A 15,807-nucleotide genomic window follows, 5' to 3' on the forward strand; every position below is an offset into this window, starting at 1 on the left:
CATCACCTCTCTCCACGCTTGTGGTTTTCAGCCAAGGCTCTTGCTGCGGCTTGGACACGCTGCACGCCCAGGTTTGCCTGGCCCTGTGCGGTGCGTGCCTCGCGCTACTCCAGGGCGTGCACGGAAAGCTGACCCCCAGGGCATACCCCTACATCATCTCCATCCTGCAGCTCTGCCTTCTGGCGGCCTGCTGCTTGCAACTCTGCGTCGCGCTCGTGCTGTACGTGCAGCTCGTGGATGCCCGCACGGTTCACCACGCTGCATTCAAGGTTGCCGCCCTTGGCTGGGGTAAGTCAGCAATGCTTTTGTGAAGACATTTCGCAGATATACTGTGTATGAAGAAGTACGTTCTAACTACGATATAACGAACACAGAGACTACAGCAAAGTAAATCCAAAAATTGATTGGTTTGCTTTATTAATGCATTAACATTCTTAGGGCACTCCATGTGCTTTCCGGGGCTATCTATCTATGTGTGTTTGTATAACCATAATCTCGCCTACCTGGGTCACTGAGTAATACATGGTCGAATGGGTAGCTTATCGAGCTGCTGTGCTGACGTAACAGGGTTCGAAACCAACCATTGAACCAACTTGGGTCACCATGTGGCAATGTGTACATACGAGCTGCCCATCGACGAACCTCTTTCACACGCCGACATGGGTCACTCTTAAGATGCGGGACTGGGTAGGTACCGCTGTTCGAGGAAACCCTTTGAGGCTGACTTGGAGCACTGGCCACGTGCCATTCGGTCTATGCTGGTCATCAATGAAACTCATTATAACTCATTATTACTCACCGGCACTAATGAAACTCATTAGTGCCGGTCAGTCTGTGCTGCTCTTCAATGAACCCCTGATGCCAACATGGCTAACTAGGTAGTATGTGCCACTCAAAATGTGCAACTCTACATTGATGAAAAATATTCTTAATTTTCACCGATGCTGAGCAGAATCGAATCCACATCACAAGGGTTCCTCAAGGACAGGAACCCAACGGTTTAGCACGCTGCGACACAAATGCACTTGGTATATGCCGCTTTTCAAAGAATGTCGTGCATGCCAACACTTCAGTGAGCTGTGCCATGAACGTACCGGGTGTGTGTCGCTCTTCCATGGGCCTCTCACCAACTTGACTGAGTATATGCGACTGAGTGTGTGGCAAGTGAGGGAACCGTTCCCAGCGTTCACAGGCACCGGCGCACCTAGCTTCTCGTCTCGACGAAAAACCTTTATTGTGGTACAATGGTTCAAGTACGAAAAAATACATTGAAATCTGTGATGTTACGCTGACATACTAGTGCTGGGGTTTCGGCAGGAAATTCCAAGAAACAAAAATTTGACCTTCATTTTTCTCTGCGAACAATAAACCTATTACTGCAGAAATAATGAAAATATAGTTTTGAAAGAATGCCTTTTCAGTCTAAATGAACTTAGCCTTTCCCTTTTGTGCTCCTTTAATGCAAAATCTTGGGAAGCTTTAAGGCAAAGAAATATGCAGAACTTATTACATGAGTCGGCGCAAACCTACTACCTTGGTAGCATATGTCACTTGAAGATTGTCATACTGGAGCACTGAAGTTAGTGCTGACGTTGCTTCTGATGCCTCTTTTTACAGCTGTGCCAGTGATTGTAGTGGGAGCCAACCTGGCAGCACAAGTGCTGGAAGGCTTTCGCCTCGAGAGCTGGTGGCTTACATTGCGCACCCCCACTGGACATCTGTCTAACTACTTCTGCGCCTATGTCGCCTCCCTCGCCATCATTACATCTGTGAGTGTTCCGTCCTTTCATGCTTGCAAAGCACAGAGAGCCACAGAAGAAGTACAGAACAAGTGTCCGTTGTCACTTACATTCCCGATAGCATGGTAATGTGTGGGTCTGTTGTCATGAATGGCATAGCATAAACGTATGTGTATTTTTTTTTCTGTAAGCATCATGTATATGCTCTAGACTGCTTGATGTTTGCTTTGTTCACAATGTACAATGTTCACAGGAAAGAACAAAAGATTAAGGAACTGTGTTTAAATGCTGGAGCCAATATGCAGGCTCTATTCACCTAGCAGAATGTCAATTTTACAGCACAGGATGTTCAGACACAGAAGGCTTTAGAATTGTCTACAAGTTCATGAAAAGTCCACTTAAAGAAGCAATTGAAAAACTTTTATTTTTCTCTGTATTTATTTTATTTGGGTGACTATATGAGGTCATTGAAGTAGTAATTACGAGTCTGGTGTAGTGCTGAATGTGCCGTGGCCTATATACTGAATTTTGTCAACCCTTGTTTTCAGCTTCATTTCCTGCTGTTTCTGACCGTGCGTGGAGAGCTGCGGCGCCAACGGCTCATGGGCATTTCCAAGAAGCAGGCTTCCAGCAGTCGGTAAGTGTGTTCTGTCTAGGCGTCCTCATCCTATTGTTTTTGGTATCACCTACAAGAGAGCTTTAGCCAGTTTGTATTACCGTTTACGGAATGCCAGAACACCGAGAACATAGACATCAACAGCAGTGCCTGTGGTGCCAGGTTGTGGCATTGAGTTCAAATAAATACCACAGCAGATCACACTGGAATGTAGACTTGAAATGATCAATAGCAGTTGAACAAAAAATGTGGTTGTGGCCAACATTTGAACAAGTGGGCTTGTCTCCATGACAGCAACAATTGGTTATCTTGATGGCATTTATATAGCCCATCCCGCCAGCAGAACAAAGGAAAAAAAAAAGGTGGAGAAAAAGTCTAAGAGAAACAGAGCACACATGCTAGGTGAAACTTAGCTGGAAGCATAAAGGTGTAAACAGCAGCATAATTGTGAATATCTACATTCGAGCCCAATTATAATGACCACATTTCAGTGCATTTACAATTTTCCAACCTGCATATTGAAACTGCTTGCAGATACACTTGAACCATGTTATAACGAAGTTGAAGGGGGAGCTGAGATTACTTTGTTACATCTGTTACCTCGTTATATCTACAGTCGCCGACCGATTTTCTGGACTCCAAAAATTAGGACATGCTCGATTATTCGGTCTGCTTCGCGGCACCACCATTCTCCCCATAGACCATAATGTATAACAACTGCCGAAAGTTCGGACACCTTGCAACCTCTTGTCTGATTTTTCGGACACTCCTTGAGCACCGACTCTGACCGGTGCATGGTTCGACTTGCTGAACTCCATTTGTGTTTTAAACGGAGCCTCCTTGCTGCCCCACGAAGTGGCGCTACTGCAAATCCCCACTCATCATCATCGTTTCTGCCTCGTTCGATAGAGTGGCTCTACAGCAGTTCCGGTTTCAGCTTAGTAAGCCATGTCAAGACAATCCAGCAGCTGATTTGTTTCTTCGTGGACAACGCTGCGAGTAGGCCACGTTTTCTGTTTGTGCGACTGGTGTCGGCATGGTGGTGTTTGCTTTGTGTGCTGTGTCAAGGTTCCGGTGATCCAACGCAGCATACGGAAACATCGCGTCAAGTGTCTAATGGCGCTGACAGTGCCCGCGCAGACTGCGCTGGGGAATGCCGGCAAGTGGGCGCCGGGAGGCCTAAGATTTGTCGCCTTCTGATGTGCTCCCTACTGAAGTGGAAAATGTTCTACCGAGACCTGCGCAGTGGTTGCGTTGCGATTCCAGACACTGTCACATTTGACATTTTCACAGGTACACTGCTGTACTGACATGCGCAGAACTCGACGACGGCGAGATCATTCGTCAGGTTTCTGCTGCACCGCCGGATGATGACTTGAATCGGAATATGACGCACCATGTGCTACGCTGCCGTCGCATGTGGAGCGTGTACAAGCAGTGACTGTGCTTTGAGCCGCCTATAGTGACCGTACGACCCTCACCGAGTTTCAGGCTTATCTGATTGCACGTAAACGGAACAGTGCGCATCGGCGCATTCACGATTTCTTCAAGCCTACTGCCGAGCCCGAATAAGTGCGTGGAAATTTCATTTTTTTTTCTTAATCTGCTTTTTCGGACACCTGTTTATTCGGACATTTCCGCAGTCCCCGTGAGGTCCGAATAAACGGTCAGCGACTGTGTCGCCATTTACTACAATACATGTCCAAAAGGTGCACAATTGTAAACATGGAAATAAGAAGACAGCCTTGTAGCACGTGGAAACGCTACATGGCCATGTATGCGATAGAATTTGAATAGAACAGAATATTCGGCATGTGCAACACGTGCGCGACTTAGCACCTGACGCGACAGCCCTTTAGATAGCTGACTTCTGTTCCATTGTGGTGGTCTTTCGTATTAAATCCAGAAGAAACGCTGAGGCGAGATGGCCACAAGCACCTTGCAGTGTACTTCTCACTGGCTTGCACAAGAAAACCCTATGTCCGTCAGCCTTGCATGCTTTACGTGAAGCTTGCCGACATCCTTCTCCAGGGCATCCAAGTGCTCCACGTAGTGCAGCGAAAGCTTCCTCGTGAAAATGAAGCGCCGGAGTGACTGAATCATCTGCCGGGCCTCCTGTAAGGACAATGTTGAGGCAGCCTGCCCTACCGCATCATCGCTGTCGTCGTCGCCATCGCTATCTGATGCAAGCACATTCTCGATGATTGCCTCATTGGTTAGAAACACCTAGTTTCCAAATCTATAGCCGTGTGCTTTCACCAGCAACGTCATGATCAGCGGGCGGATCAGCCGTTTTTCATTTCAGCAGCGAGTAAAACGAGGCTGAGAAATTATGTGGGCAGGAACGACTTCTGACGCAACCAACAGAGACAAACGCGAGCGAATAAGCTGTTTATAGAACTATGCTGGATGAGGAACCAGCGAGCAATCTGGGAGTAGCGCAGTTGGCGCGGTCCATTCGTATTCCAGAGGATGGTGCGGCGTAATGCTTTGGGCACAGCCCATTTGTGTTCAGTAGGGGTGGAAGGGCGACGAGAGAAAGGCACGCGGAAAAGGCTGGAAAATGAGCTTGCGGCAGCTGTCAGGGACATCGTCCAGTGGCTCAAATTTCTCTCTTTTTTTTCTTTTCAAGGATTTTGCATTTCACTACTTTTTGGCATGGACACCGAGGAGCCAGACTTCATCGTTATAACTGATAATGCGAGATCGAGGCATTGTAGTAAGCAGGTTATTTCACCACAGAAAGCATACAGAAGTTGACGGTGCAGCAGCTTCTCATTGTTATAATCAATATATATTGTTAAAACTGGTATCTTTATAAGTGGGTTCGACTGTAATGACCACTTTCCGTGAAATATCCAGTTGATTATAAATGGGTTCGATTGTAGTGGCTGTTTTCTTTTCCTTCAACTAGAACAGTAGGAAACACAGAAATGTTTCTGATGCTTTGTGGTTCAAGGAACCACCACAAGGTATTGCTGCCGTTGCTTTTGCTACCATCCATGTCAGTACATAAGGTCACAATGACATGATGTCAAGTTGATTTCGTTACTGACGTAGTAGTTCTGCGGAAACCCGCAAGGTGGAGAGAAGTAATGAATAAAGGGAAAAAGAGACATCCACCCGTTCGTAGCAATTGCTACAAAGGACCAGGACCAGGACGAATTTTTCTTCAACTATGAGGCTTTTCTTTCAAGGAACCCGTATGGGTTTCCTTTGTAGCAATTGCTACGAACGGGTGGATGTCTCTTTTTCCCTTTATTCATGATTTCGTCACTGTAGCACCGGGAATTCATGTCCTGGCAATGATGCGATATGAACATAACACAGAAGGAATGCCTGCCTAGAAGTTTCCTTTGCCATGTGTGCCTCCAGTTACTTAGCCAATAGGTATTCATGGAAAGTGTTTCCGCTGGACATGGTTGATCAAGGATACAATACACACGAAGCAAGTGAATGAATGAGTGAACAAAATTAAATAATCCGCCATACCCATTATTGCACAGGTCAAGTGTCCTGGTTGGTTCCATGCTTGTGCTGGTGGCACTGCTGGTGGTGTCGCTGGCCAGCATCTTGTACGTCAACATGGAGAGCTCCCGTCTGCGCTCCTATGTGCTTGCCACTACCTTGGGCCTTCTGGTCAGTGGTTGTTGTTCAACACAGTGTTGTTAAGCACTTTGTCTAGAGTGACACATTTCTTCTTGCACTCTAAGAGAAGTTTACACCCTTTGGAGTGTATATTTGCCACACAACAATAATCGTCATCTGTCTTGCTCGCATTTCCTTTCTTGAAAACGCTGCGCTCGTTACTTTCCTGTTGGGAATGCTATGTCATGCTGATAACGCACATGCCGTTCGTTACTGGGAAGTACCGGGCTCGCCGCGTTAAAGAAAGGAAATGCAGACAAGACAGATGACGATTGTTGTTTTGTGGCAAATACACACCCCAAAGGGTGCAACTCTTAGAGTGTGATAGAGGTGCCCTCTGTGGCAATTTTACCAAGCTAACTGTGTGTAGCAGTGCCTTGAAAACTCTTCCAGTCCATCCAAAAGTGATCCACATCTTTCAAATTTTCAGGGCCTGCTAGTGTTCTTCCTCTACGTGGTGGCAGCCAGAGAAAAGGTAATTCGATTTTTGTGCACTCATACCCCTGTCTTGTGGGCAAGTCTAGTGACACTTTGACAGTGCACTTTGCTGCGGTGCATGTCCTTTTTTCGCAGTGCACTGCTACATGGGAAAAGAAAATTAGATTGGGAATTGATGGCATTGTCATTGAGTAAATCAGTAGGCGCGTTGGGACTTGATCTTTTAGGTAATGAATGCAAAATAACACTGCATTATATGGTTAAGAATAGTACTTAGTTTGGATTTTAGTGTAACTAAAGCCATTCATTGCAACCTCATTAGCATGAACAGTTGTCATGTGCCAAGACAAGACAGCGGTCCAAGGCAAACAGGGGAAAAAAATATATTGCTTTCCATTACAGATGGCATAGGGTGCTTGTAACATCTGAACGCACAGAAGCAGTGTAGTTAATGTTAGTGCCAACTGTGCAGTGAGCATTATGTTATGATTTTCTAAGCACTGCTGTTCAAGTTGTACGATTTGACGCCACAAAGTGAGTTCAATGAACACTATCATCGGCAAGTGCATTCGTCGGCAAGTGTCACCAAACCTCCGTCTGATGGCCTGCAAATGACACTAATGACAATGTGAACTAAACCAAAGTAACATTAAGTTTGCTTGTGTAATTGTGCCCATGTTTGTGTGATGTTTCAAGCACTACGTCATATGTGCATTTGTGTCTGTCTTTTCAGCAGGCACCCTCGCCAAGCTTGCAGACCAGGAGTAGCGCCACCAAAGGTGTGTTTCTTGCTTTTGCTGTATCAGTTCAATTGAAGTCCTCGTAATAATCATGGGATGTTGAAAAGATTGCCATCAAGCTCTTACGCAGCGTAGGGCCATGGGCAGAACGGAGTTTCACTTTTTGGCAACACTCGTAGCATAACCATGCTTAAGCCTTGACCCTTTCGTTACCGCGCCTATAGGAATCAGTCAAAATTTCATAACAGTTTTTCTTCCCATTGTTAAACATTTCCGTTGTAGTTCTGGCAACATCACAAATCATCTGAAATGACGACTGAACTTTAGCCATTTGTCAGTGTTGACAATGCCTAGCAGTATGCGGAGTATGGAAAACGACAGCTGCAAGTATCATTGAAACTAGACGCCAGTGCTCCTAGCACTTCCATAAAGAGACGCAAAATTTTGCGCTTTGGTTGACTCTGCAACCTAATTTCCAAATGACAGCAGCAGTGAAAACACGGAAGCTTCTCTCGGGTTGTCAGTCTACCGGTTCGACATATCGGCTGTTTTAACGCTGTCTCAAACTACTGTAGATGCTCAAGAGTGTGCATTATTTTGATTATTGTGTTCGGCTAATATCAAGTGCAACTTTATCTTTCCCCACCAGGGGTTGTGTTTATCCACCAGCGCTTCGACAGTGTATGTACACATTATTACGAGCAATCCTTTTTGTCATGTGGGATTTTCACTTGGGCAAGAGCACGCAGTCGATTCCAGATGAACCTCTGCTCGAAGCTTGACTAACTGTATAATATCCTACATCTTGAACACTGCCTGTGCATGTTCCCATATTGATTACTGTACAGTATTTTGGCAACACTCCACATTACTGTATAGCACTGTACAGGAGCTTAACAAAGCATGCAGAGGCTCCAGCACCATTTAAACACACACTAGGCCACCTTGCTTGCAGAGAAAAGCTGATAAAATGCAATAATAAAGTAGGGCAAATCAGTTCTCCGGAATGCCGCAAGGTTGAGGAAATCTCATAAAAGGTAAATGTGTGAGGAATTGTGTTGCAGCATTCCCGAGAAACCCGTACGAGTTTACTTTGTAGCTTCATGCTATATTTGGGTGGATGAAAATTTTCCTTTTCACAATAATCAAGCGTGAGGAGGCTTTTTCATGCTCCCTGACCGGACAACTATTGCTGTGTGAGCCTAAAGAATGAAAAGCAAACCAGGTACCTGCTGCAATGAGTAAACGCAAGTGCTCCCTGTACAATAGGAACTTGCCAATTTTTTTACGTTTCCAAAGCTACTGATTTCTGACATAGCATGGGCATCACTATGGCTAGTATTGATGCCAACAAACGTTCATAATATATTTCTTTTTGCTTGATCTGACTTGGAAAAGTTAGGAACTAGGAACCAGTTGCATATTTCAAATATATTCCAGCTTTTTTTTTTTTGTACTTTCAATACTTATACTAAATATAGCAAATTATTAATTTCATTCGAGTTCTTTGTGGTGCTTCTTCGAAGTTTCACACAAAAATTATCACAAATTGTCTGAGGAATTATTACTACTATTCATCCATTCAAAACACCAGTGATCGGACTATAATTTTATGTATTGGAGTATACATTGCGACTGCTACGTCTTGAAATAAAATGTCAAAACTAAAAATTATACTCACCTCACCTTTCTCACCATGAATCCTTATCAACTCATTCAGCCTTCTGTCGTTTGTAGTCTGCATTGTTCTCGCATAACCATGGTGCTTTGCTTCTTCTTCTCTTCTTTTTCCCCCACCCTGGATTTCCTGTTAAGGCCAATAGAGTTTGGTTGTAAATTCTCTGCCACACACTTTCAGCACATAAAAGTATGAAAGTTGGGAAACATAAGATATCTTAATTTGATACAAAACTTGGTCGCAGAATGCTTGACCTGGTGTCATCGATGTTTTCACAATGTCATCACACAGAGCAAAATTTGCCAATGTCATGTATCAATATCGCTATGTCTGATGATGTTGCTCATAAAGAAAGTAAACAGCAGCACAGCTCATATTCTTTTCTGGCTGTGCTGGCATGTGACTGCTGCAGCCGTCGCAGGAATAGGGCATGGCAATATGCACAACGTAGTGAAACATCCACCTAGTGATACCAAAACTGAAAATAATTCATAGAAGCAAGTGTATTGTAGTAAAATGTTTAGGGCAATTTAGTATTCTGTTTAGGGTTTGGAAAGATTCGACTTTAATTAAGCACAAAGGAAAAAAAAGGACTGGTAGAAGATTTCATGTTAGTAGTTCTTGAAGGGTTACCGCAGCTTAATAATAATGAAGAAAAACCTGGAATTTTGAATCAGAAAGACTGATGCGTCTCACGAGATGTGCATGCACCTAACCCCTGGTACCATAACAACATTCACAGGCTTGGCAGGTCCAACAGTCCTGGCGACCGTGATGGGTCGTGACGAATCAGAAGGGCTGCTGGCCCAGGGAAATGCAGGGCTGGATCTGCCACGGTTGGAGGAGAGCCCCCATGGTTCTCGGTCACAGGTGAGCCCCCCCCTCTCGCCTCCCCCCCCACTCCACCCCTTAAGACTATGCCCAAGATTTGCAACAACCACAAAACAAGCCAAGCCGAACCAACATGAGCCGGTGCACCACTCATCGTCTAGAAAGGGACACTAATGAGAAACATTCAATTAGTTTGGGCTGACAATTTATTTTGCTAAAGCTCTGTCCTCGCTAATTTCGCAGTAAGACGTTGATCTTTAGTAATTGACCTTCTAAAGAAAATGAAGGCCAAACTTTCATCTAAAAACATTTTTTTTTTTTTCATGCTGAAACCTCAGCATTGGCAGGTCAGCGTGATGTCACTGATCTCAATGTATTTTCTTGTATTCGGGGGTTGTTGTCGTGGGATAATTGTGTTGGTATCTTGCTAAGTTGTATATTTGGATCCTTTAGAATACGGCACAGTACATCTTCATTGATTATTTATTAATATACCCTAAATGCCACAGGCAAGGAGTTCTACATGACGAGTGGACCATCATTTAGTGGTAAAGATGCCATGACAATCTTGAAACCATGTGGATCGGTGTGCAGGGCTGGATCACTCTTTGGGAAGGAGTGTTTTAGTCCCTTGCAGCCTTCGCAAAAAAGGGACACGAGGAAGCAGCAGTCTGCGACAGCAGAGTGTAAACTGCTAAGGTTAAACAGTTAAGCAAAGGGTTAACTGGGCCCAAGCAGCCGCCATCAAAATCTGTGACATCACTGCTGGCTGCTGCACAAACTGTAAGGAAGCTTTGCTGCCTGTTTTTATTTGTTTTCTTTTTTCATCTTTTCTGGTTTATCAAACCTCATCTCACAGTAAAAATGGCTCTTCTTTATTTATATTATTATTTAATTCTGGAAAAGTAATTTACTAATACAGCTTATCTTACTTTTTCCTTTAATGTTTCTTTAAGTTATCTTTGGGTGCAACCTGCCTCAAATGTTTTCTCTAGCCTTGTACAGTGTTCTCTCTTCTTAGAGTCCGTGAGTGTCTCTGGTAATTTTTTCTTGAGCGCTAGGAACAGGAGAGCAAAAGGCATCTGCAGAAAGTATCGAAACAGTTTCTCTCCAGTCAGCACGCTTTCCGGCTATCATAATCTGAGTGGCGTGTTGTTAAACTGACACATTTACAGGTGTCTCAAAATTTTTCTAATCTGCTTTGAACTTTAGTATGTCCATTGGAAACTTACTTGTTTCGAATAAGCTGTGTACTTGGTACATGACATGAAACTAGCTTTTCTTCCCCTTCTTTTTAATGTTTATTATTGTTTTTTTTTTGTATATGAGTTGTATTTTGTAATCTTTTACCTAACCACGTCACAGTCTTTCATCTTCCTGTGTACAGTTTTGCTGACTTGGAGATGTCTTGCAAACAATAACAGCTGTTGAGGAATTAAATAAGTCAGTGTGTGCAACCCAGAGAATATGCAGTCCTTTCATGCTCTGCAAAGCTGGGTGTTGTTCATGTGCATTTTTGTTCCTTGTTAAGGTTCACACTTCATTCAAACATCTTATAAAATGAAGAGCGTGAAAAAAAAAAAAGAACAGAGGACAAAGGAACCGGACAATAGTGCACGTGTCGGCTGATTATGCTAAAGGGCGCGATGTTGGGCTAGTCGGTTTATCTAGATGCGGTAACAGTGCAAGGAGCATAGACGAAGACAAGAAAGACACCAAACAAGTGTTCCGCACATTCTCATTGGGGAGCCTTGTCTGCATCCACATTTCTCTTGCTCTGCTTTTGTGCTGTTTGCTTTCTTTGATGTTGACCTACCAAATCGCCACAGCATGCCAATTTGATGACTCACATCTCTTTACAGATCTTTGAGGCCAAAAACGAGGACGAGGAATCATCTCAGCAGCAGTCGGATCCTTCCTTCACGGTGACCGCTGTCTGATTGCCGTCCTCTGCGTGTGTGTGTGTGTATGTGTGTGCGCCAGGCGTCATAGCGGCCATCGAACAAAAGAACAAAAGAAGGAAAAACATTCAACGCACAGAACAGTCCTTCCCGCAACTAAGACACATTTTAATCACTCCCATCATCGTAAAGCATTAGATCAGAAGAGCCATTTGCTCATACCATTCATCAAAAACACTGCAGTCTTGCTGACTGCGGCAGTATGCATTCACTCAGTGTTTTTTAGCTCAGTGTATGGAACTCCCTTTCCCTTCATTAGCACCCTGAAAACTGTTACACCTTTCAGAGTGTCTGTCTGTTTGTGCTACAACAATAATTGCCATCATCCAAGAGCATCAATCAAGGCCATGCAACATGGGTTGCTTTCCTTACAGTAATGTTGTGTGTATATATATATAAGCGTTACAAGAAAGGAGTAGTCACAAGAAGCTTAAGAAGGGAGATGCGTATGACTAGAGGGAGGATCAAGTACACCTCAAAACATGCAACATCTTTTAGATTATGAACGGAGCACTGACACAGTCACACATTGCAGAAAGATGCCCCGGATAGCTGTGTGCCAAAAGTATATTTCACTGGTGTGCTGCTGCAAAAGCAGAAACTTCAGTTTCACTTCAACGGTGAAAATTTTAATAACCTGTTCTTAACTTCTCTACTCCAGGTTTTACTTGTGTTTGCCAAGAGCAGGCCTCTCATTGTCATTTTTTTTTTATCAAACCAAGACTTTTTATCACACTTAAACTTTACTTAAAAACATGCAAGATGATACTGCAAATTCTCGTTAGTTTTCTTTACAACACATTTTGTAACTAATTTTTAGCCTTTCCCCGTTTTTCTAGCCTAGGCCTCATTCTTAACATGCAAAACTTTTTTAAGGCAGAGTTACTTTCTTCTCGCATTACCACACAGTTCACACTTCTTCTTACCACATTAACATTACATTACAGCCATTTAGTGCATCTTAATGCATTAAGTAGGTATCACAAGCATTCACGCTAATATGTCATTGCCAGCCTCTAGTCCCTCTCATTTGACCAGCTCATACTGTTGAGAGTGGCCAGCTGAATGGCTGTGTCAGTGTTCCTTCTGGCATTAGCATTACCCAATACCATAAGAAACAGAGACTTAAGGCTTGACTTAATAATTACCAGTCATGACTAAGTCTAGGTGGCCGGGTGTGTTTGTTCAGAACCTGTGTTTTTGCAACACAACTGGCCACTGCGGGGCCACTAATTTTGTGCTCAATTTGGTGCACGTTCATGTAATCACCACCAAGGCTGACCACCCCCACTTTTTCCCGTGTTGTTGTCAGTGAGTGGTGTCAACAGTTGTGTGTGCCCACATTGTGAGTCGTTAAGAGGGGCTGAAGAGACATCTCCATGTTCTCCATTTTCATTGAGCGCATTTTATCCGTGCAAGCGTGCACATGCAAAGTCTGTGGGATGCGCTAACGTTTGCAATCGTTCAAGCGAAGTGGTTGTCATTAATTCATGTGTGGCTTTAAACATGTCTTGTGTATTCATTTCTTGAGAAGCTTTTTGGCTGTTGGTTTTAATGTTTGACAGTGCTTACTGTTTCATTTCGACAGACTTGCCTGTTCTGGCACTGAAGTTCCTTCAGAACCACAGTTGTAGGCCGTAGAGGTTGTTGGCCGTGTTTTTTTCTTTCAGGGCTTCTTGAAGTTGTGATTGTTTAAAGTGCTGTCCCAAACTGCCTTGTGTAAGGAGCTGTTCAAGTTGTTTCGTTCTCCGAAAACTACTGCAGCATTCTTTACAACTGTTTTGACTGAAAGACATTTGACATCTCATAAGTACTTCCACGTGGGCCTGTCTTATCACAGTGAAAGTTAGCTTTGTTTTATATTTATTATGCTTCCATGTTATTTATTTAAGGCATGTGCAAATCGCAGTTGCCCCTTATTTGTATTCAAGTTGTTCTTGCGGATTTTTATCATGTACTGTGATGCTTTTAAAGACATGATGGCATCTTGCATAGTGTCACTTGCTGGCGGTATGTAACACAGAGCAGTTAAGACGCATTGTTGCTGTTTTCCTCTTGCACTTAAAGCTTTACTCCCCAACTGACATAATATTGGCTTTGACTATGCTGAATGAACTACCTATTAAGTTTTGTGGTAGCTCTGTGAAGAATTGTTTCGAAGTTATCATTTTTCTCTGCTCTGCGCGGGGAGGGCCTTGTTCACTGCTGTACAGCCCACTGTTAGAGGGAACACTCAATTGGTATTTTGCTACAAATTACAGCTCAAACTACTGAAACATTCCGTATGCAGTCGAGTAATTCCATATATTTTCCGTCTGCTTTCTGTATAATCTATTACGGAATCTTCTACTAAATGCTTCAGTAAGGAGATTATGGCATGAAGGCATACAGACTATTTTTTGATGCATAATGTCAGCTTAATGCAACCAGTACGAAATGTTTCTTTTTCACTGAAGTTATATTGACTTCATTATCAGTTGGGTGTTCTCTTTAGCAGTGGACTGGGTTGTGCCAGGCTACTGCTGTCCACATTGGAATGTGTTCTCCGCTTCCACAGCTTGGAAGCATGTGCACTGTGTGTTTACAGGACTATTTAAAACATGGCCATTTTAAATCTCATTGTTCTCCAGCTAAGGCACAGAATGGAAGAAGTTGAGGTTGAGTCTGTAATCAATTTTTTTAGGTGGAGCATTTCTTACAAAGTGGTTTTAGTTGCTGTCTTCATACTGTTTTAGCGGCGTATTTATGTGCCAGAGCACAACTCCAGGCGAAAATTTTTTTTTTTTTTAATATCTGAACAACCATACTGTGTAACGTACGTGTGTGATCACTTGTGCAATGTTGGTGGGCTGCCAACGGTGCCACTTTTTTTCAACGTGAACAATCCTTTTATGGTTGCTGCAGCTCAGCAAAAAAAATGTCTAGTCATGTTGTGGATGCAAGTGCATTTTTAAAACTGTTTTTACAATGATCAATAAATATTGGTTGAAAATGAAGCAGTGGTCTGTTTTATTTTAAACACAATAAAAATGACAAGAAACCCGCTGATCCAACACAATGTTGGAATCTCAATGACACGAAGTTTGTTGGAGTTAGTGATGTATACGCGGTACAGAATGACACGAGCCTAGCTTCGTCGTCTGTAGCTGTATTGTATACTGCATTAAATGAAAACGAAAAATTTTAATGTAGGAGCAACACTGCATGGTAAGAAGGTACAGGCTGCCCTGCTCACCGAGTTCACAGACAAGTACCTAGTTTGCATCAACGACTTCCCGATCTTACGCATTCACGCTACAGCACACCGAACATTAATATTACACACATGCTAGCACACGAACATCCCATCCCTTACGTGCATGAAGTGCATATAACACGCATGCACATGGCACTCGAGTTGCACTGGACACAACGCTCAACTAATGTTCACCACGAAAATGAAGTACATGTGCAATCAGACGAGCATGCTTGACACGAGAGGCGAAAGGTCACCTGCACGTAGCTCATGGCACCACACAAAACTGTCCCGACGCGGTTCGCCATATGTGGGTCCTTCCTGACAACACTGCAGGGTCGAGTAAACAAGGGGGCGTTTCTTCACAACATATTTACGCGAAGCGATGACGTGTCGAGGATTCCGCCGTCGTCTATTGTCGACAGCAACAGTGAGCAACGTTGAACTGCGAGTGAGGAACGTTCCCACTGGGGAGGGGGGGGGGGGCGGACAGAATCTTTTCCGGACCGCTGCGCGGGGGTACAAGCAGTGTTTTTGTAAGGGGCTCAGGCGTGATTACAACAGTCCAGAGGGCATCGCCGCGACGCTCGAACTAGGGAGCCTACATGTCACACCTCCTGTAGCTCCCTCCCTAGCTCGGACAGCAAACATAGAAACGTCAGACGACAGGAAACGGACGCTAACGCGTCGTGGAGAGGCACAGCTCGCGACAAGGTGAGAAAGGGGGAGTGAGCGCACGATCGGCACGTGGTGCGATTTTGCATACGATGTTGCGCGGTCCTACGGCACCATGATCGCGCTATTGGCGCTATCTTCTGCTGCGGAACAAAAGGAATCGCTAGCGCCTACTCCATAGCAACGTTGTGGCGTGCTATCTTCTATTGGCGGCGAGGAGTTACGGAGTCGCCATCTATCGGAAGC

At 44.1% G+C, this 15,807-nt stretch overlaps 1 protein-coding gene across 4 annotated transcripts in view; it reads left to right on the top strand.

Annotated features, from left to right (window-relative positions):
- Positions 1-14,647, top strand: part of LOC142557538 (uncharacterized) — a 52,768-nt gene extending 38,121 nt beyond the window's left edge. For all 4 annotated transcript variants that reach the window (XM_075669457.1, XM_075669458.1, XM_075669455.1 and 1 more), the window contains 8 exons: positions 32-288; positions 1,618-1,769; positions 2,288-2,376; positions 5,862-5,994; positions 6,434-6,478; positions 7,175-7,220; positions 9,602-9,729; positions 11,553-14,647. In XM_075669457.1, the coding sequence (XP_075525572.1) occupies positions 32-288; positions 1,618-1,769; positions 2,288-2,376; positions 5,862-5,994; positions 6,434-6,478; positions 7,175-7,220; positions 9,602-9,729; positions 11,553-11,630 (928 nt within the window). In that variant the 3' untranslated portion in view covers positions 11,631-14,647. The remainder of the gene's footprint in view (positions 1-31; positions 289-1,617; positions 1,770-2,287; positions 2,377-5,861; positions 5,995-6,433; positions 6,479-7,174; positions 7,221-9,601; positions 9,730-11,552) is intronic.
- Positions 14,648-15,807: the final 1,160 nt, after the last annotated feature.

The sequence above is a fragment of the Dermacentor variabilis genome, chromosome 9, assembly GCF_050947875.1.
Source record: "Dermacentor variabilis isolate Ectoservices chromosome 9, ASM5094787v1, whole genome shotgun sequence".
Classification (NCBI taxonomy): domain Eukaryota; kingdom Metazoa; phylum Arthropoda; class Arachnida; order Ixodida; family Ixodidae; genus Dermacentor; species Dermacentor variabilis.